Raw genomic sequence first — 22,792 nt, 5'->3', positions numbered from 1 at the left:
ATGTTCGTCCTCATGGTAATAGTCCTCTTCTTCTTCAGAGAGTTTGGCAGACTCGTGGTTACTTTTTGCATCGGTTTTGATACTATCATCATCTTGCTCATCCTCACCACTGTCTTCAGAGGTTTCAGCATCCCCGAGTTGCAAGATTGGTCTAAGCTTTTTCACTCGAGTCTTCTTACCCTCTTTGGGAGTTTCAGCTTCTTCAACCCTTTTGAGAGGGCCTTTGAACCTTCTTCCCAGATTGAGAACACCTTTAGGTTTCTTGGTCTTCTTTTCCTTCTTAGTCAGAAGGGATTTCAGCTCATCTTGCCCCTTGGACAAATTCAGAATCAAGGCTTGGAACTCAGTGTTTTGAGCTTGGAGATCCTTAACTGATTGTTCGAGATCCATGATGCTGAAATAAACAGCGAGGAAAGATGAGAGACCTATTGTAAGAAACCTGTTATGCGATGTTATGAATGCAAATGCAATGCTTTCAAGGATCTATAGGGAATTTAGTTTGCAACGTTTAGACATTGAATCAAACACAGCTATGTCCAGAGAATTCTGGCTTTCGTCTTTGGACGTCCTTCTTTGAGAATCAAGCTCACCATATCGAGTGGGTCATCGCCTCTGATTCGGGATACTTCTGAATTTGAAGATACATGGCTAGAGGAAAATAAATCCTCTTGCCCCTTGATAGGTACTGAGTCTCTGAATTGGAAGGCATGTGGCTAGAGGAAAATAAATCCTTTTGCCCCTAGATAGGAATTCAGTTCTTGATAAGAGCACCTGAAGTTGTGCGCCCTAAATCCCTAAGATCCTTGAAAGGGTTAGTTAAATCATGTTATGCTTATGATGTCATGATGTCATGATGTTATGCGAATGCAGTTCGTTGGACTTAGTGCGAGATGGTAAGGACAAACAAATCCTTTCAACAAAACCTGCGAGGAAATGAAGGTTAGTAGTAAACACAAACAAGTCACACGAGTCACACAATTTTTGGCTTAAGGCTTGCATGGAGTCCGATCAGGTGTCCTTCCCAAGGGTATTTCTATGGATAAGGAGATTTCAGCAACGGGTTCTACAAGTTATCCAGAATTGTCAGCCCTTCTAAAGCACCCTCGGACATGATGCATTTGCACCATGCAATGATACTTTGAGAAAGAACCTATCTGAATTGTAGTATCGGGTAGCGACTAGTCCTTAACATTTGTCAAGGGTAGTCCCCCCACTACGTTCCTAAAGGCCAGGATGGGTTAAGGGTAACTAAAGGTCCTTGAGCTCCGGCGCACCCACAGACACATACATAGACCCCCCTCATTTGAGAAAGGTGTGCATATGCTATGGAGTCCTAACTCAAGCGTGAACTTCATATTGACTCATCTCCCACATATGTGAAAGAGGTCGCCATGACTATGCCACTCCTAAACTTAGGTGTTCTTGAATCCGGGAATAGGATTCGTCCTTCAATTTTCCCAAAACGCCCCTGAAAAATAAAACAAACAAAACAAACAATAGAAAACATTTAAGTGAATCCTAAACTTTTAAGGTAACCCCTCTTTTATCGGAAAATCCCCAGCAGAGTCGCCAGTTCTGTAATACGGTGAACTGACTTTTTATTAATCGGAATGTCGCGGTAAGCAAGAGTCGCCACCGACTTTTATTTTATCCAAACAAATTCAGAAAGGCAAAAAGAAACAGAAAAAAAACCTTTTAAGAAATCTGAGTTCGGGGGGTAATTTATGCAAAGGGAAGGTGTAAGGCACCCTTTGCATCCATGGTTTTCCATGGGCTCTTAATTGCTTTGCTTGCTCGTTTGTTTAGAAAATGTAGATGAAAGAGATAGGGACTTTAGCTTGTGAATAAGCGTTGCCCTTTTGAAAAATTATGAGAAAGAATATAATAAAAAGGTTTGAGCATTGCAAGGCAATTAGGGGCAATTACCTTAAACTCAGATAATAGGTCTCTTTTTAGCCTTTCAGAATGAAAGGGTCTATCCTTGCCATAAGAGGGCAGGAAGCCTTTCGTTTGGAGGTTGAAGGGTCATCGAAGCATCCTTTGCCATAAGACTGTCCCATGCCATAGAAGGGCAGGTAGTCTAAGGCAAGGATCAGAATAAGCCATTTCGTAGGCAGCCAGAAGATACCTCAGCCTTTTCCGTAGGCAACTTCCGAGGGTCGAGGTCATTTGTGTATCGAAGGCAGCATCATTTAGGGTCGTGACCTTTTTATCGAGGCAACATGGCTGAGGTATCCTCGTATTCGAGGGACGTGGCTTATTTTGCAAAAACACAAAGGCAACAGGCAACAAGGCAACAAGCAACAGAGAGGGTTACCCAAAAGCGTGCGTGTGTGCACCAATCATGTGATTATATTCAATTATATTATCTTGTAAAATTAGTGATTCTATGTTCAATTCAAAGGTTGCACTCCCTAGGATTACTAACCACGCATTTAAATAGTATAACCAAAACAGATATGGGGGAGGGAAATTGTAACCAGCGGATCCCTTAATAGGGTTTGACATAAGTAATAATTAAAAACAGAAGAATAAAAGGTTAGAGTTTAGGGTTACCAACACTCATAGCCTTGGCGGTCAACAAACCCTGAAAATTGAAAAGGAAAGAATAAACAGAAGAGAGTGAGTGTATTATTTGTTCAGAGGCAACTAGGGTTAACCCTAGAAATAAACATAACAATACAGAAAAAAAAGGTAAAAGAAACTTAGCTTCGATTGATGAAGGTTGAGAATTGGAGGTAGATTGAAGCATTGACTCTGACCATCTGATAATTGAATAGAAAAATAAGAGGAAGTGAGCGTATGGCTAATTCAATGGCAACCAAATTTAACCCTAATTTGATAAAAACAAAATAAAATAGAATGATTATTTTAAAATAAATATGAAATAGGACTTAGCTTTTGATTTGATCTGATGTGGTTTGTAGTCGGAAGGCACTTGAAGGATAACCCTGAAAAGGTACAAAGAAACAAATATCTCAGTGTATGGAATGATCTTAGTAATCCCTAATTAGGGTACGAATAAGAAATATAATAAATAAAGTCAATTTTAATTAATTATTGGTTTTCAACCTAATTAATTAAATCGACAAGAATAAGGTTTCGATTAAATATCTCATCCTAAAGTGTATTTTATATCAATGGATAAAATTAATAATCAACTACACAATTTAAACAATTTAAATTAACTAAAAAACAATTAAAATACAATTAAAACAAATAAATATATTTTTATTATTTATTATGTTTTAGAAAAAAGAAATTAAGTTTTATGTAAAAAAGAAATTTGTTTAAAAGGGTTTTAAAACAAATAATCAAAACAAAAATAAAAAACTAAATTATGTAATTAAAATAAAAGAAAATTAGAAAACTTAGCTGAATATTCTGGTGTGGTGGGCCTGGGAAGGACCATGGTATGTCTGCGTCTTTAGAGGCGTAGGATTTGATTTCATGAAGATCCTGTGGTTGAGGCTGAGGGTGCATCATGAGTGCGCCTAGGCTGAGATGCGCTGGATCTACAACTATAAGGAATCCAAGAAACAAAGAAACAAAATAGTGTGGAGGGCGAGAATCGAACCCGCTCCCTGCTGCATGACGTCCATACGCGCTTCCTTTTACCATCAGGCCATGTGCTGTTTGCTGTCAAGAAGCTACCTGATACAAATAATATACAAAAAAATAAAATAATTCCAAGAAATTAAAATTGAACAGGCTGCGCGCTACTACTGTTCATCTTCTCCGTTATCGCGATATCCATGGCCGACTCTGCAAACCTCTTCCATTCCTGCGAAACAATCACAAAAAACGCACAACAAAAACCCATATCGATTGTAAATGACCATACAGATTCGATGGACCCCTCAATTCGGCCTAAGATCGCTTCTAACAATGGCCCCCAAATCGTTAGGTCGAAACCCTAACTATGGGGATGTTCTCTTCCTGCGCTAAAAAATTCAATTGAATCGTCCAGAAATCATGGGAACAAGATTATAATCACGTATATGCCATCAAATTCAACGAAATCTACCTTCATGTGTGAAACCGAAAAATTCAAGAAAAAAAAGCTTGAAATCAACAATGGTGTATCATTCATATTGTCATATAAATACACGTAAATCTCCAGAATTAATCACAACATAGTAATGAATACAAATATGCGATGGAAATTCATAGATAATGCATGAATGATTGAAATCAAGCTTAAGTAAGAATGTGCAAACCATAAGCTATGGAAGATATGTTCTTGAGGTTTTAGCCTTGGGACTGAACGAAAACCTCTCTGTGATTCCCTAGGAAGAGATTGAAACCTCCAGAAATCCTTGAATTAGCCTCCACCTTCGAATTCAATCTCTCACGTTTTCTTGAATTTTCAAGAACTTTAATCTCACTTTTTGTGGCAGAAACCTTGTCCAAAAAAAATCCTTTTAGTCTGATCACCTTTGTGCTTTTATATTGCTTTGAATTAGGTTAGAATCATGGAATACAATCTTTGCAAATCAAGATTTTGATATTTGATTTTAGCAAGAATATTGAATCTTTCTCTTTTGGTTTTCAATCAAGCTTGTACGATTCTTTCTTCCCAAAATCAGATTTTTATGACCTCTTTTTTATTATTTTTTATTCAATTCACCACTTGTGGTATATCCATTTATTTAATATTTTTAGTGATTTATTTAATATTTAAATGAATATAAATTCACATAAATACAAATAAAATCATAAAAAATAAAGTGATGGATTTAAAAGCTTCTCTTAGGGTCATGGGCTTTCTTGGAGGTAAGATTGGGCTTCTTCTTTTTGTACCTAAACACATTAGTAAGGGCAGACAAACATCAAATATTAGTATAACGAATTAAAATGGTTTAATAGTTTTAATTTAAAATTCAATTTTAAATTAAGATTGAATTAAATATTAAACTCATAAACCACGATAATTAGTAAATAAAACTACAGCCATTAAATCATACACTAGAATAGAAACGCGTAAAATGAACGTATGTATGAATAATTGCACAATTACGCAAATAATATGCAAAGCATAAACCCGTAGAAATAAAATCAGGAGGGCAAATTTTGGGGTATGACACAAGGTGATCGTCATCTCCCTAACCGGCAAGTGGAAAGAGGACGTCTCCTTGTGCCAGCGCTCCACAAATGCCCCTTGCATGCCGGTGCTGATGGTGGTGTACCCCGTCATGCAGAGCCCGCTAAGCCCTGAACCTCGCACATGGTCGTTAAACCACTCAGCTGTTGGTTTAAACAGACTGAAAATCTTCCGGGCATGGTTCACCATTTTCAACGGCTCTCGCTCTTGTTACAAAAAAAACAAATAAGCAACATATATTAAAGGGTTAAATATGTTTTTGGTCCCTATAAATAAGTCAAAATCCAGTTTTAGTCCCTATAAAATTTTCATTCAAAGAATGGTCCTCTTAAATTTTTCCGTCTCCATTTTTAGTCCTTGCCGTCTATTTGCTCTAACGGAAGCAGATGTGGCACGCCACGTGTTACGCCACGTCACTAAAAGTCAACATTGTAAAAAAAAAATGTTAGATTGTGGGGGTTTTAAACCTCCCAAATTTGATTTTTTTTTGAAAATTGTTACATTCCAACTTTTTCTTACCTACAAATATCAGTATTAATTAAAGTCTTGATTCATATATTCCCCTTCTTCTTCACATTACAATAAAATAATAGATTAACTACCAAATTTTACTACAAATTATTTTTATAGTTGATTTTAAGTTAAAAAACATCTATTTAACTCTAATTATTTTTAAATTTGAAATAAAATAGATTATTATTGTATATTGTTTTGGTATTGATAAACATCTAAAATGGACAAACCAAAGTAAAACTTCAATATTTCTATTATAAACGATTACATCTAAAATTCCTACACCACAAAAAAATCTTACTGTTTAATAAATAATAAGACGACAAACATAATTTCAAATAACAAAAATTTATTTTGTAAAATATGATTGCTAAAATGGTTTTACATTGTTCAATATAGTTTTGTAAAAAATCAGTAAGAGTAAGAGTGAGATGAAAATATAAAATTTGTAGAAATAATAAGGGTCTAAAGAACGAGAAATTCTTAGGTGGACACAACCATAACACATGGATTTACACACAGCCAATCATGTTTTTTTATTAATTAAAAAAATAAAATAAAATTGTCTCTCTCCTCCATTAAACCAACCACCCCCCATGATAGCAATTAAAAACAAAATTAAATTTTTAACAAATGTCAATTTTCTCACTTTTTATTGGTTGTGCCTAAAAATAAGGATTTAGGTTCGTATCAAGTATTTCTCCTAAAGAACTATTTATATTATGAAATTGTTTGCACTATTTGTGTTGGGTTAAAGTATCTATTGCACTCTAAACTATATTTACAAAAAAAGATCATAAGTTATAAGATAGAGATAAAGAGAGAGATAGAGAGAGAAAGAGTACATATGGATCAGTTATGGTTGGATGTATTGAGGAACATGGAAGGGACAATATCTTGAAGCATATTGAAGAGTAATTCAATATTCAGAAGATGAGCATCAAAAGTTGTGATGTGGGCTGATCTTCTGATGGTTACTCAAAAGATAGTATTGACCAGAAGATGCTGTCTGGGTCCCATTAGCTTAGCTGTTTAGTAGTAAGGGTACTTTAGTATTTTGTAGTACTGTACTGTTTGTACTTTAGACTTGTTCACTAAGTTTACTGTTTTAGGGCTTATGTGGCAAGATTTTTCTTTTCTTATAAATAGCCTTGTAGTAGCTATCATTTAACAACGCAAAATAGAATACAACATTTATTCTCTCATCTCTTTTGCGCCGTTATTCTATTATTCTCTTTGTCACCATCTTTATTCATTGTGCACCAACAATTGGTATCTAGAGCTCCGGTTCCAAACACAGGGAAACACGAGTGAACGTGAGTTTGTGTGACTGTGTGATTGATTTTGTTTCTGGGAAACAAAGTTGTGTTGAATCACATTTTTCTTAGTTGTTTGTGGGTTGGGAAACACTGTGTGAGTGTGAGTGAAATCTATTTTGTCTGCACAAGTTTAAAGATGAGTGGAAGCAACTTGAATACCAAACTTCCAGTTCTTGATGGTAAAAACTGGAATAGATGGATGATTCAAATGCGTGTATTATTTGGTGCTCAAGATGTTCTAGATCTTGTCACTGGAGGATATATTCCGGTTGCAGCGGATGCAACGGAAGAACAAAGAGAAGCACAGAGAGAGACGAAGAAGAGAGATCAAAAGGCGTTGTTCTTCATCCATCAGTGTGTGGATGTGAATGTGTTTGAGAAGATTGCTGATTCTATGACGTCAAAGGAGGCGTGGGATATACTGGTCAGGTGTTACGGTGGTGACGTATCAGTGAAGAAGGTGAAGCTTCAATCCCTGAGAAAGCAATATGAGAATCTTAACATGAAGAACAATGAGAAAGTCTCTGAGTATATCTCTAGAGTGATTGTTATCACTAATGAGATGAAGGCTTGTGGAGAAACTCTTTCTGAACAAGTAATCATAGAGAAGATATTGAGGTCACTTACTCCTCAATTTGATTATATTGTTGTATCCATTGAACATTCTAAAGATTTGGAAACCATGAGAATAGAAGAGTTGCAAAGCAGTTTAGAAGCACAAGAGTTGCGTCTGACTGAGAGAACTTCTGAGAGAGAAGTTGAGCAAGCTCTGAAGGCTTCTTTTGTCAAGAAGGACCAGAAGCATAGACGTGGTGATAGATTCCAGAAGGAAGCCTCAACTTCTGATGAGAAAAGATATCAGAAGGGAAAGGATAAGAAGAAAGTTCAATGTTACTGTTGCAAACAGTTTGGCCATTTTGCTAGAGACTGTTTGGCAAACAAAGGAAGGAGATCAGAAGAAGCAAATATAGCCAGAGGTGGATCAGATGATGAACCTGTGCTATTGATGGCTTCAGAGTCGGACAAAAGATGTTCGTCAGAATGGTGGTATATGGACACTGGGTGTTCAAATCACTTGACTGAAACAAACAATGGCTGATAGACTTTGACTCTGAAAGGAGGACAAAGATCAGATGTGCTGATGATAAGTACCTATATGCAGAAGGTATGGGAAATGTCAAAGTCAAAGTGAAGAATGGAAAGACTGTTCTGATCAAAGACGTTTGGTATGTTCCTGGAATCAGAAGCAATTTGATGAGTGTGGGTCAGCTCATTGAGAAAGGTTTCTCAGTTGTTATGAAGAACAACCTCTTGAAGTTGTATGATTCCAATCAGAAGTTGATTATGCAATCTGAACAGGGAATCAACAGAACATTCAAGGTGAATGTTGAAACAGCTGAAACAGATTGTCTGAGTGCTGAAGGCTCAGAAGGTGATAGTAAGCTGTGGCACAAGAGGTTGGGGCACTTGAACTATAGAAGTTTGGGGCATCTAAGTTCTAAGAAGCTCGTACGTGGCATTCCTAAGATTGTAAAGCCTGAGAAGTCATGTGAGGTATGCATGAAAGGCAAACAACCCAGATTGCCATTTGTATCAGAAGTTGCTCCAAGAGCAAAGCATGCTCTGGGAGTAGTGCACTCTGATGTGTGTGGACCATTTCCAGAACCTTCACTTGGAGGAAATAGGTATTTTGTGTCTTTTGTGGATGAGTTCACAAGAATGACGTGGGTAACTCTCATTAAGTTTAAGAATGAGGTGTTTACAGAATTCCAGAAGTTCAAGGTGAAGGTTGAGAAGCAGAGTGGTCAGAAGATAAAGATTCTCAGAACGGATGGTGGAGGCGAGTATAACTCTACAGAATTCCAGAAGTTCTGTGATGATAATGGAATTGAGCATGAAGTTACTGCTCCTTATACTCCTCAACATAATGGTCTTGCTGAACGTAGAAATCGTACTTTGCTTGATATGACGAGAAGTATGCTTAAAGAGAAGAAGCTTCCTCATAATCTATGGGGAGAAGCTGTTGCTACTGCAGCATATGTGCTCAACAGGTGTCCAACGAAGAGGCTGAAGGAAATTGTTCCTTTAGAGAAGTGGACTAAGGAGAAGCAGAGTGTTAGTCATCTGAAGGTTTTTGGTTCTGTGTGCTACAAACACGTTCCAGAAGCTAGAAGGAAGAAGCTGGATGATAGAAGCAAAGTGATGTTATTGGTGGGTTACCACAGTACAGGTGCATACAAGCTCTATTGTCCAGAGACTAACAAAGTTGAAGTCAGTAGAGACGTCATTGTGAAGGAATCAGAAGTTTGGGATTGGAGAAAGTCTCAACCAACTTCTGATGTAGAGATAACTTTTGAAGAAAAGTTAGAGTCAGAAGATGAATCTTCTGAAGACGAGTCAGAAGATGAAGCATCTTCTGAAGATGAGTCAGAAGGAGAATCTGATTCTGATCCAGATTCTGATGATGATCCAGATTCTGGTGCTAGTCATGATTCTGGAAGGGAAAACTCTGAAGACATAGGGTCTGGAGAACAAGCTTCTGGAGATGATCATGGAGGTAGTGACTCAGGAGTAGCTGACTCTGAAGTAGCTCAGCGACCACAAAGAGTCAGAACTATACCAAGAAGGTTTGCATATTTTGACATGTTGCAAGACACAGAAGTTGACTCAGAAGGAGAGGTCATTCAGTGCGCCATGTTAGTAGATTCTGAACCAGTGAGTATAGAAGAAGCGCTCAAGAAGAAGGTCTGGATGAATGCCATGAAAGAAGAACTTGAGGCTATAGAAAGAAACAAGACTTGGAAGCTGGCAGAACTTCCAAAGAAGAAGAAAGCCATCAACGTCAGATGGGTTTTTAAAGTAAAGCTGAAGCCAGATGGATCAGTTGGCAAACACAAAGCAAGGCTAGTGGCTAGAGGTTTTCTTCAGAAACCTGGACTAGATTACTTTGAGGTGTTTGCTCCTGTAGCTAGACATGAAACAATCAGGCTGGTGATTGCGTTAGCTGCGAACAGAGGATGGTCCTTGATGCATCTGGATGTAAAGTCTGCATTTCTGAACGGTCCATTACAAGAGGAAGTATACGTGTCACAACCCCCCGGCTTTGTGAAAAAGAATAAGGAAGGGATGGTGTACAAATTACACAAAGCTCTGTATGGATTGAAGCAAGCGCCCAGAGCTTGGAATTTAAAGATTGATTCATTTTTTAAGAAGCAAGGGTTTCAGAAGTGTGAGATGGAATATGGAGTTTATGTGCAACATTCTGGAAGCAATATGATTCTGTTGTGTCTTTATGTTGATGACATATTGCTTACGGGGAGTTGTCCAGAAGATCTGATGAAGTTCAAGAAGGTGCTGATGAATGAGTTTGAGATTACAGACCTTGGGAAAATGTCATATTTTCTAGGGATGGAGATTCTGTACTCAGAAGATGGTATCATTCTGCATCAGTTGAAGTATGAGTTAGAACTTCTGAAGAAATTCAAGTTGGAGAATTGCAAAGCAGCTGTTACACCGTCAGAAGTGAATCAGAAGTTGGACTCGGATTCTGAAGGTGAAGATGTTGATGCTACGGTATTCAAACAGCTGGTTGGTTCTTTAAGGTATTTGTGTAATACCAGGCCTGATATATGCTATGCAGTTGGATTGGTTAGTAGGTTCATGAGTAAACCTAAGTGGTCCCATTACCAAGCTGCTGTCAGAGTCTTGAGATATGTCAAAGGAACTCTGAAGTTTGGCATATTGTTTCCTTCTGGGAGAAAGGAAGAATCAGAATTATTGAGTTATTCTGATTCTGATTGGTGTGGAGACAGAGTTGATAGAAGAAGTACTTCTGGATATTTGTTCATGTTTCTGGGAGGCCCTATCTCTTGGAGTTCCAAGAAGCAACCTGTTGTTGCTTTATCAACCTGTGAAGCTGAGTACATCGCAGGTGCTGTAGCTGCATGTCAAGCTGTGTGGCTTCTGAATCTATTAGAAGACCTGAAGATTAGGGTGAAGAAGCCTCTGAAGCTGATGATTGATAACAAGTCTACAATCAATCTTGCCAAGAATCCGGTGTTACACGGAAGAAGCAAGCATATTGAGACTAAGTATCATTTCTTGAGAAGCCAAGTCCAGAATGGAACATTAGAAGTTGTGCACTGCAGTACCCAGAAGCAGTTGGCAGATGTTCTGACGAAGGCGATCAAGACGGATCAATTTCTGCTCTTGAGGGATGGAATTGGCGTTGTCAGCTTTGATTGAAGAATATGAATTAAGGGATGGTATTGAAGAGTAATTCAATATTCAGAAGATGAGCATCAAAAGTTGTGATGTGGGCTGATCTTCTGATGGTTACTCAAAAGATAGTATTGACCAGAAGATGCTGTCTGGGTCCCATTAGCTTAGCTGTTTAGTAGTAAGGGTACTTTAGTATTTTGTAGTACTGTACTGTTTGTACTTTAGACTTGTTCACTAAGTTTACTGTTTTAGGGCTTATGTGGCAAGATTTTTCTTTTCTTATAAATAGCCTTGTAGTAGCTATCATTTAACAACGCAAAATAGAATACAACATTTATTCTCTCATCTCTTTTGCGCCGTTATTCTATTATTCTCTTTGTCACCATCTTTATTCATTGTGCACCAACAAAGCAATCCATATTGATCAAGAACAAGCTGTTGTTGATACTGATGAAGAAGAGAGTTGCTAACATTGTTGTTGTGAGAGTAAATAGAACCAGCAACAGAAGCAGAATTAGCACTACTTGGTTGAGAACTGAGATTGAAGGTGTTGTTGTTATGATGGTGGTGCATATGGAGAAGAAAATCTTGAGGGAAGTTTGATCCATATGAAAAAGGGGTAGGTGCAGATAGCAAAGAAGGTGTGAACATTGCAGCCGCATTGCCTCGTAGAGAAGTGGGGACATGATGATTATGCTGACCTTCATATGTTGTTATCACAGTTGTTGGGTCTTCGTATGATCTTTCTACGCGTTTTTTCACTGTACACTTCTGTGTTGTACACCTATAATAGCTCCTGAAATTTTTTTCCATTTTTTGATTCTTAATCATAGTAATCAAAATATTCATCATTAATTAATGCTAAAGATTATATAAATATACATCCATTGTTTTCATGTGATCTATAGTAGTAGTAACATCTACATCAAGCAGATCTATAGGACTATAGTATATAGGTGAATGTTGATTTAGTTTTATGTGAAACTATTGATTGACTTTGTTAATAGTGTTTGGATTTGGAATCTTTGGATCTATCTTCTTCCATTGAATGCAAAGAAAGAAGAAAATTAAAGAAAAAAAAAAGGTTTATGCTTATAGTTTACCTAGGGTATGGACTATTCTCAACAGCATTTTGTCCATATTTTCTCCATCTATATCCATCTTCTAGTTGATCAACTTCACTCTTTGTCATGAAAGCAAACCTTGGTTCCTTCTGTTTCTTCTCTCCTTTCTTATCCATCTTGTTGTTCCTGTAAATTATTCCAAAAAAACACAGATATAATTAGTAATGGTTGTTGCACCGGAAACTAAATTCAAGGGTTTAATGTTAAGGAGAGGATGAAAAACAAAAACATACCCATTTTAAATGTTTATCAATACCAAAACAATATACAATAATAATCTATTTTATTTCAAATTTAAAAATAATTAGAGTTAAATAGACGTTTTTTAACTTAAAATCAACTATAAAAATAATTTGTAGTTAAATTTGGTAGTTAATCTATTATTTTATTGTAGTGTGAAGAAGAAGGGGAATATATGAATCAAGACTTTAATTAATACTGATATTTGTAGGTAAGAAAAAGTTGGAATGTAACAATTTTCAAAAAAAAATCAAATTTAGGGAGGTTTAAAACCCCCACAATCTAACATTTTTTTTTACAATGTTGACTTTTAGTGATGTGGCGTAACACGTGGCGTGCCACGTCTGCTTCCGTTAGAGCAAATAGACGGCAAGGACTAAAAATGGAGACGGAAAAATTTAAGAGGACCATTCTTTGAATGAAAATTTTATAGGGACTAAAACTGGATTTTGACTTATTTATAGGGACCAAAAACATATTTAACCCTATATTAAATAAGCGACAAATAAACGGTTAAATTATAAAAAATGGTGACAATTAAACGGTTAAATTATAAAAAATACCTCTCCCTCCCAAATACGCCGAGCGACGTGATCGTGGTAGTTAATCAGCACGGAAGTGTCAAAGGGCCCTCCCGGATAGCCGTCCTCCTGCTCATCATCCTCCCCGGCTGGAGGGTCAACATCCGGTACCCCCTCCGGCTCGGGGTAAGGCACTATCGCCACCTCCTCCTCCTCCTCCTCTCACTGGCAGGAAGAAGATGCCCGAGCCAGCCGACTCCTAGATCCTGAAGCAGATGTACCCTCTCCCACATCCACGGGAACTCGCACACGGCGTCCCCGACCCTGCCCCCGTCCCTGGGTCGACGCCAGCTGCGCCGCCGCCCGCTCGCGTCTAGCCGACACAGTCTGGGTCTCCCTACCTTGTCTGATGCGTGCTGGTTGGTTGCCTGACATGTTCCTGTAAACAATCAAAATCGATTAATATGCGAGACAAATGAAAAAAAAGAAAATGCACTTCTGATATAGTTCGGAAGTTCATTTCCGAAAACTGGGATGGAGGTGTTTTCGGAAATGAACTTCCGAAACACCCCTACGCAGAACTTCTCTGCAACCTCCAATGGCAGACCCCAAAAACCTAAACCAAAACTATTTTTATGCCTACTAAACATCCTAATATCAGTACTAACCTATCTTAATGTGATTTTTTCAGTTTCTAAACACCCTAATAGAGTTTATTCAAATGGATATAAAACTTAAAAAAACAATGATAAACTTACCAATTAGTGTTTGATGATGAGTTTGGTTGAGTTTGGAAGAAGAATTTGGCAACCTCTAATACTTCACACTTGCTTTTGCAGAATTTTTGCAGAGAGTTTGAGTTTGGAAGAAGATTAGGGTAAATGATTTGGGGGAGGGAGGCTGTTTTGCTTAATCTGCAAAACGCGCATTATTTCGGAAGTTCATTTTCGAAATGCTGTTTTCGGAAATGAACTTCCGAAACAAGACAATTTTTTCAAAAAAAAAAAGCGCTTTTGGAGATGCATCTCCGAAAACACCTTTTTCTTGCATTTCGGAGATGCATTTCCGAAGTCAGGGGTAGTTTGGGTTTTTTACCAGAGGTGGGCTAGAAAATTGGGAGGTGGCCAAAGAAATTTTTGAAAATTTCTTTAGCCACCTCCCTATGGGGGTCACCCCCAGCGAAAATCCCAAAATACCTCTGCTTCGGAAATGAACTTCCGAAGCGTTTTTTTTTTTATAAAAAATTTCCATAATTCGGAAGTGCATCTCCGAAAACACCTCATGGGGGGTGTCTTCAGAGATGAACTTTCGAAAACACCTCATGGGGGGTGAATTGCGAATACATAATGCAATTGTGGGGATTTGTCCACAACTAATAACACCTTATACTTTTTACTAACTTGATCATATCCAAAACCATAATGCAATTGTGGAGATTTGTTGCCTTCTTGCGAATACATAACACCTTTTTTATCAATGCCTTCTTGTGAATGCAAAACTCCTTCCTTATCAATGCCTTCTTTCCATCTTGCAAATCCACAGTACATTCTTCATGCCTTCTGCTTCCGTTAAGTTGTTGTTAACCAGCTTCATCTTGGTTTTTTTTATATGATCAAATTCAGTACATAGTTTCTTGTTTCTTCTCATATGATTTGAGCACCTTGTGTCAAGGTACTAAGCCATCGAATCCCCTCCATCTTTAATTGTTGTCAACATCAACATCAATAGTTTAGAGTTAGAACTAGAGCTTTCTTGTGCCACATTTGCTTCTTCTTCACTGTTTTGGTCTTCTTCTTATTCTTCGTCATGTTTGGCATTAGCACGTTGGTGAATGACAAACAAAGTCTTGTTATCCTCTTTCCATACACCTAAACTGCAAAAATCACTATTATTTACCATAAAAAATTGTGAAGGTTAGCATGAAAGGTGCTATTACCACCAATCATAGATATTGCTTCAGAGAAATTTGAAGCATGTTTCATTTCATCACCGCGAACACTATCCATCTTCTGGATTATAAACATAGAATTTTGACTTTCCCAGCGCACCCCTTTGTTTGATTTTTTTGTAATGACGTCCCCTGATGATAATGATAAACTATAGCTTACATTGATTGGCTCCTTTGTCTCGCGGAAACTCAAGTTGACAAGACTTTGAACAGCTTCATGTCTCTTACTTTGTTCCATTTTCAGGCTACAACATGCAAGAAAACCAAGAATAAGCTTAACCAACCCCCTTAAGTTGAGAATATTATTTGGATCAACATGCTCGAGTTCAACATCATCATTCACAACAGATGATTCTTCTTTGGATAGTGACTCAGAGATATTTCTAGCACCAACTTTTCTGTAAATATCAGATAGTTTACTCTTGAACAATGGTGTCATGTTATGCTTAGGATACCATACAAAAACTTTCTCACTCTCAAAAAGCTTCTTCATATGAAGGTTATCTGGAATAAAAGCATCTTCCTTATCGGCCAGAAGTATATCATTATTTCCTGATGTCGTAGGTAGTTTCTTCAAACTGTCAGCGAGTTTTTTATCCTCTATTGGGTTCAAAAGTTTTGAGATAGATGTCCAAAAATTGCAGCACTCATCATGTGATAGTTGCTTCACTGAACTCCCCCACTAAGCAATCAACAAAATGTAAAATTTAAGTCTGTTTCTGCATAATTTGGCGGACGACGTTATCAAAATGTTGACTCATCCCCACCTACCTGTGTTCAACAATATGTAACTTTAATTTTCAGTAATATTATCGTTGTAATCTTCACCCGAAAGCGAATCGTTGTTGTTTTTCATTTTTCTTCTGTCCAGACATAAATTCGGAGGTTCATTTCCGAATTCCATCATGGGGGGTGAGTTCGGAGATGAACTTCCGAAACACCACATTTTCTGAAAATGTAACTTTATTTCGGAGATGCATCTCCGAAATCAATATTTTATATTAAAAAAAACACGTTTTTGGAAGTTCATTTCCGAAAACACATTTTTTTCAAAAAAAAATACCGTTTCGAAAATGAACTTCCGAAACAAGGGGTAATGTTGTAAATTCACCAGGGGTGGACAAGAAGGTTAGGAGGTGGGTGAAGAAATTCTCAAATTTTCTTGTAAATTTTGTGATTGGAGACATTCAATTAAAAAATCCCCTCTAACTTGTTTTTTCTTAGTATACTTCTGTCTCCTTTAATTTTTATACCCTTTTTAAAAAATCTTTCTTACCAAAAAAACTGGTATTTTTTGAGAGTTTTTACACTCCTAAGAAAAACTTTTCTTAATTAAGATATTGGCAATGGTTTTCTCAAACTCTATGGAATTACTGTTTCGTTTTAACTCTTCTTTATGTTCCATGTGCGATGGGTGGAGTAATAATAATAAATTCGTTCCTAGATTTAAATGCTTATTTTTACTGGACCTAGAGAGTTAAATGTTGGGTGGGCAATTTATTAGTATTCAGCTGGAAGGATCTAACTTCTCTCATTTTTGGTTACGACAAGTATCTAACTTCTCATTGAGTTAACTAAAATATCTTCTTACTATTACTCACCTAGTTAAATGACCATAAATGTTGTGTCACCCATCAATAAAAACAGCCATTTATTCAAGAATAGATAAATTTTTAATATATAGGTAACTAATTTTATTTGATTCACGAAATTAATTATCTTATTTTAAAATGAAATTAATTATTTTATTTTTAATTTAAATAATTTTGATTTTTTTATATTTTAAATTCAATAGTGAAAGCATATTTTAAACCTTCATAAAATTACATAACTCAAATTAATTCTCGACAAAAAAAAGATTCAATTAAAATCTTTATAAAATTCGGAATGCCACATTTGATTATATTTTTATTTTTCATATTTTAATTTTAATTTTTAACTTTAGACAATCTAGATTTCAAGAATGTAGTTTTAAGTCAGATACCTTTACCACTATGTCAATCAATGTACATTGGTAATAAATAATTCTCATAATTTATAATAATATTAAATAATTTTAAATTTAAAATAAAAAATATACAAAAATACATTAATTACATATAACTTTCATGATTTACAATAATATATCAATACAAAATTTATAACTATGATCTCGAACCCAAGTCCCTTAAATTTAAATAATGGTAATTATTTTACAACTAGATAAATTATTATTAATATTTCTAATGATGAATACTTAACTTAATAATTTAAAATAAAATTTAATTTATTTATTTATTTTAAATAACACACAAGTAAATATTTATTTATTTTAAATAATACACTAATTTAAAAATTAAAAATTTAAAAAACCAGTTAATTTTAAAAGTATTTAATTAACTCAAATAAAACAATAATATATTAATTTAATAATAATTCAATTAAATATTATTCAAAATAAATTTAGGATATTTTCACTGTTGAGATATGGGGTGGATTGAGATATTTTCTATATTTATTATCACTATATTTCTCTCTTATTCATTCATTAGGTGAATACTATGATATAATTTATAAAGTACTTATTTTTGTGAAGTTGGATTTCTGAGGTAGTAAATAGAGATGCTGTTTTTTTTCCTTTAGATTTCAGTACTTAGGCTCAAATTAAAATCAGATTAAGTACTTATAAAATAATTAAAAAGATATTAAAAACAATAAATAAAAACAGATGAAACTCTAATCTGCATAAATCTTATCTCGTCTATCCTTTTCAGAATCCCAAAAAGAATCCTATATTTTTCTAGTTGAGTTCTATTTTACAAAAATCGTAACAGTTTGGCAATCCAAGAGAACAAAGACAACAACAAAACACTTTGCTTCTGTTTTTGTGAATCATGTTTTTAGAGCAACATGGTTTGATAATTTATCCTATACCGAATCCAACCATGCCCAGTTCTATCACTGTTGATTTTGTTGTCTCTGTTGAGAGAAATTGGGATGATTCTGTTGTGCGTTCTGAAGTGTCATCATACCAGATTGTAGATTCTGAGCATTTGATGCCATGCCACCAAATGAACCTTGTGAATTGTGTTGTTGTTGCTGCTGCTGCTGTTGTAAGGACATCATACCGCCCTGGTTGCCACTTCCCATGTTGAACACTACAATAAAAATTCCAAGTGATGATTTCAGCAATAAGACGAGTAAAACATATAATAAATAACATTCAGGAATGAAGTAAATACTTTGATCACTCAACATTTGGGAAGGATGACTTCGCTGAGGATTGTTTCCGGATAATCCGTACTGAGAAAATGAAAAATGCAGAACAAGTTTCAATAAGTAAACCAACACGACTATTCATGAAAAACAAAATGATGCTTGAAGTGGCAGAGAACATGAAAGACAAACCTGCATCCGTGGCAGATGAGACTGTGAAGATATACCGGCTGAAATGTTGGGAATCTGAGATTATGAAGCAAAAATTATCATAGAAGTAATTGTTGAAGGTAAGCAAATTAACAGATTGTGCAGCACAGAAACACGAGAACAGCACATCATCAAAAATATTTAAAAAGTAATATTTTCAAACAGGGTGAAGAGTACAGAAAGGCAAAAAATTAACATCCCAAAATGCATAAATCAAATCCAAAAACACACAATGATATTTGATCTCATGAGTACTGCAAAATGGTTTCAGAGAGCTGAATTTATATTTATTTAAATAAATAAATATTTTCCATCGAGCAAGCACTAACAGTATGGCTACTAGATAGATACTATATGATTTTGTCTGGTCAGCCACAAATTATGCATCAGTTAAGTTAAATGTAAAATTCCATTTTCAACAAGAACAGCTTCATCATGGCCCAATTTCCTCACCCAAGAAGAGATATTAAAGCCATTTTCCTGTGGAATGCTTCAGCAATATAAAAAAGAACTTGCTCCCTGTAAAATTTTGTAACGGGGAGCCAATATGATTAGCTGTTTTCCATCCTTTTAACACAACCCCTAAACTTGTAATAAAATAACGAAAATGCTTGATTATGCCTTAGAGACTAGAAGCTTTTGAAAAGCCATATCTAGTCTGTAATTACACGCCCCACACGGGACTGATACATAGATATAATACAAATTTCCCCTGTCCGAAAAGAGGATTAGCAAGAAACACAAATATTAACCAACACAGATACAAAGTGGAAAAAATTAGGTACTAGTGAATGTTATTGCTAGAATAAAGGCAACTCTGCTAGGTGAGATTTTTTGCTGTTGTTTACTTATTGGATTTAAATTATATATGACATGCCAATCATACCATCTGGGTATTTGGTGTTGTTTGAGCAGCACTGAATAATGCATTGTTAGCATGACCGGAAAACTGGCTTAAACGAGTCATCTAATTTCCTTGATTGAGTTGGTTTTGACCAAGGCTATGCTGCATATGCGCCGACGAAAGCTGCTGCCTACTTTGAAATTGCTGATGCCCAAGTTGTGGAGAAAATTGCATCTGATGTTGCCCTTGCATCTGTGAAGGAAAGAAAAGCTTGTTACTGCCAAGAAAGAAAGAGTTTCTAGTTCACTGCTAATATGTCTATACATGTATTTATGGTGGTTAAACTTCCCAACAGTATATCCTCAAGTTATTACTTTTTTTTCCTTTGATCACACTCATAATTTACTGTAACAACACGAACATGTCTAAGTGCATCAAGAGACACCATAGTTTAGAAATAATAAGAGGAAACTATTAGAAAGAAAGTTTAATTTAGTGAAACACTAAGTCCTGATTAATCGAGTCCAACCGGCCAGTCAGGCTTTCAAAAGTAACTTTTATGTTTGACTAGAGTACAAGTTAATATTAAAAACCAGCGCAGATACATGCTCCAAAGAGCGTCGCTTGTCCACAGAATGATTATTAGATTTGAATAAGTTAGAAAACATATATTTAACAATATACTTTGGGCCTGTTTGTTTAAAACTCTTAACAAACCATTTTTTATGTTTTAGTTATGTTAGTGTCTAAGCTTATTTTCAAAAATAATTTTGATGTTAAAAATGAAATAGCTATTTTGGTTAAGCTTTTGAATAAAAACATTTTTACTAGATGGAAAAAAACATAATTAATGATGTCTATTGTCTATGCTTTTGCCACCATATGATTGAAAAATTACTGACATGCATAATTTATCAATTTGAATGCCTTTTCAACCATAGTTCTTTAGGTCATTTCAAGGTTGTATTCGCTCAATGCAGAACACTAATCTTGAAAATGTTACCTGCCCCATTCCTTGCATTGCAGATTGCCTGAACTGTTGCTGCTGCTGAGCAAGAAGTTGCTGTTGCTGCTGTTGAGGTAACTGCTGCATCAGTTTCTGCCGTTGCTGTTGCTGTTGCTGTGCTGTTGGCTGTTGTTGCTGCATTTGTGAGGTTTGCTGCTGAGGAGATGGTGTATTCATCATATTTGTAGAAGACCTCGGTGAATTGGCATATGGAATTGGTGAAGCTGTTGTATTGTCAAATGAAGTGGCACTTGTTGCAGCAGAAGGAGATGCAGCTGATCTTCCCAAAAGTTGTGATCCTGTTGCCTACATTTGCGCAATAATGAGAGAAGATTAAAAAGGTTAGAAGTAGAAGAATAAATATTTTTCATAATTTCAAACCACCAAATGAAGTAACTAGTACTCATTTCATAGGTTTAAAAGTTCATCAGTGAGAAAAGTGCGTGAGATAAATATCAAATAGGCAAAGACAAATAAGGCTAGATGAGTGTTGAAATAGTAAGCCATTATTATTCACGATACTATTTGATTTTATGTATACTGTGTTTTATTTTAATTCCTTAAACTACTTAATTTGTGGAGTGTATTTATGTACTCCCCTCTCCAATACAAAGAGTACATTTTCATTGGAATAAAGATACTCTGAAACTATAGAATACTTCAACGATGAAGAATTAATGGTGCAGCATGGCTTAAAGGAGCTGTGCAATTTAACAAATTTTAATGTCCTTCAAGTTCAACCTAATAAGGATTAGTTGGGTTCTCAAATATAAAAGTAAAATATGAGAGTGTGGCACAGGAATATTTCAAACACAAAACTAGATATGCAAATAATGTTGAAGGAAGAAAATCCAAGATCACAAGTAATCACAGTTCATATACAGTATTAAAAAACTAGAGTGAAGATAGTCAATACACATTTATAAAATTTTCATGGAAATGTGAATGACCTCACCTGTAACATCGTATTCTGGCCTCCCATATTATTTGATGACAATGGGGTATTCTTCATATATACATCTGAAAGTAACATACATGAGTGCCACTTGGCATCAAAAATATAAAACCCACAATATTCTAGAGATGAGGAGTTAAGAGTGATTTACTATTGCTAGAACCATCAGGAAAAGGTTGTGCAGTCTCGTTGACAGTGAATGCATCGGCCAAATGCATCGGAAGCGAAGAAGTTATATGCCTCTGGTCTACAGGTAGCCGTAATCCTGCATGAAATTCCATTATATCCAAATGATCGTTATAAAGAACACAGTTGGAGAGTGATTGACATGAAAGTTTATTGAGTTCAGTATACAAAAGCGTTCTTTAAAGCAAGCCAACCAATAGCACCTTGTTGTATTCAAGAAGTGCTTAAGAATTTTACTAAGTTTTAATGTGAACTGTGTACAAGTTTACAAAAGCATAATTATCCATATGAAAGCAGTTTCAGATCTCTATGTGTATCGAATCAGGGTGATCAATGGTTGTGAAATATATGTAATATATTTAATATAATAAAAGGCAGCAGGTAAAATGATTACCTTCACCAACGTTGACGGCGGCTCGAAGTAGATTTTCCTGTTCTTGAATTTTGGCAGCCTGGCCCTTGTCGAGAGTGGGGGCAATGGAAGGGCCTTGACGAGTTCCAAAGCAGTAAGCTTTACGAGTGTCTGCCAATACCTTTTCAGCACCTTCACAGGCTGCGGCAATCATATCAATTCTAGCCTGCAAAAGGAAATAAAAAATGAAGAAGGAAGAAGGAAGAGGGAAGGTAAGTGTGAAATGGAAAGTGGGAATGACCTTCAACTTGTCAATTTGAGTGGCAATTGGGAGGTTCTGCATCCCCTGAAGCAACTGATCTCTCTTGGAGGTGTCCTCCGTCTCCATTTCAGGGAGTAGTTTTGTGGAAAGCATAACAGGGAGTACTGAGAAAACACGGTAATGGTGATTTGAAATGTGCATGAATGAAAGCATACGATACACATGAGATACTAGAATTATATAGATATGTATTCATACTTGTAGCATTATCGGCATTGACATTCTTGGGATAGACTATGAATGCCTTGGAGACCTTCTTGATATCATCAACAATGTTGAAGAGCTCGAGGTTGACCATAGAATATTGACCAAGAATATCTTGCCATTTGGGAGTGGTGTTGGTACGACCATAGGCATCGAAGTCTTCCAAAATCCTCGATATGGCTTTAAACAGGCTGATAGCACGCGTCTTTACTTGTTCTAGGTTTAGCTGCTGCTGCACTGCCTGATTCAGTCTCTCCTGCTGCTGCTGCGGCTGCTGCACCAACTCACCCTCCATTCTTCTCCTATTTTATGAACATCAATCAATTGACTACTCATTTAAAAGAATCAGAAAAACAATTTTCAAATCAATTGAAGTGAATAAAAGAAACAAAAAGTCTGATGAACCTGAAGACAGACTGAAAGTTAAAGCACTACAACTCCCAAATCAAGCGAAAACAAAAGCAAACGCACAGATAAATCTAGCAACTAAGTTATCTATAGACTATAGTGTTATATTATCTTACAATA

At 36.0% G+C, this 22,792-nt stretch overlaps 1 protein-coding gene and 1 pseudogene across 1 annotated transcript; both read right to left on the bottom strand.

Annotated features, from left to right (window-relative positions):
- Positions 1–6,337: 6,337 nt before the first annotated feature.
- LOC131621779 (WRKY transcription factor 71-like) lies at positions 6,338–12,469 on the bottom strand. Its single transcript, XM_058892823.1, has 3 exons — positions 12,261–12,469; positions 11,561–11,953; positions 6,338–6,392 (listed from the first exon to the last, which is right to left on the bottom strand). Exons 1-3 carry the CDS (start codon positions 12,395–12,397, stop codon positions 6,338–6,340), a joined length of 585 nt encoding a protein of 194 aa, XP_058748806.1. The 5' UTR covers positions 12,398–12,469.
- A 5,219-nt stretch (positions 12,470–17,688) lies between these two features.
- On the bottom strand, positions 17,689–22,581 carry LOC131621732 (mediator of RNA polymerase II transcription subunit 8-like; annotated as a pseudogene).
- Positions 22,582–22,792: the final 211 nt, after the last annotated feature.

Source organism: Vicia villosa, unplaced genomic scaffold, assembly GCF_029867415.1.
Source record: "Vicia villosa cultivar HV-30 ecotype Madison, WI unplaced genomic scaffold, Vvil1.0 ctg.000011F_1_1, whole genome shotgun sequence".
In the NCBI taxonomy this organism is placed as follows: domain Eukaryota; kingdom Viridiplantae; phylum Streptophyta; class Magnoliopsida; order Fabales; family Fabaceae; genus Vicia; species Vicia villosa.
Note: the sequence above shows the minus strand (reverse complement) of the source record. Positions and strands in the feature narration are given on the sequence as shown.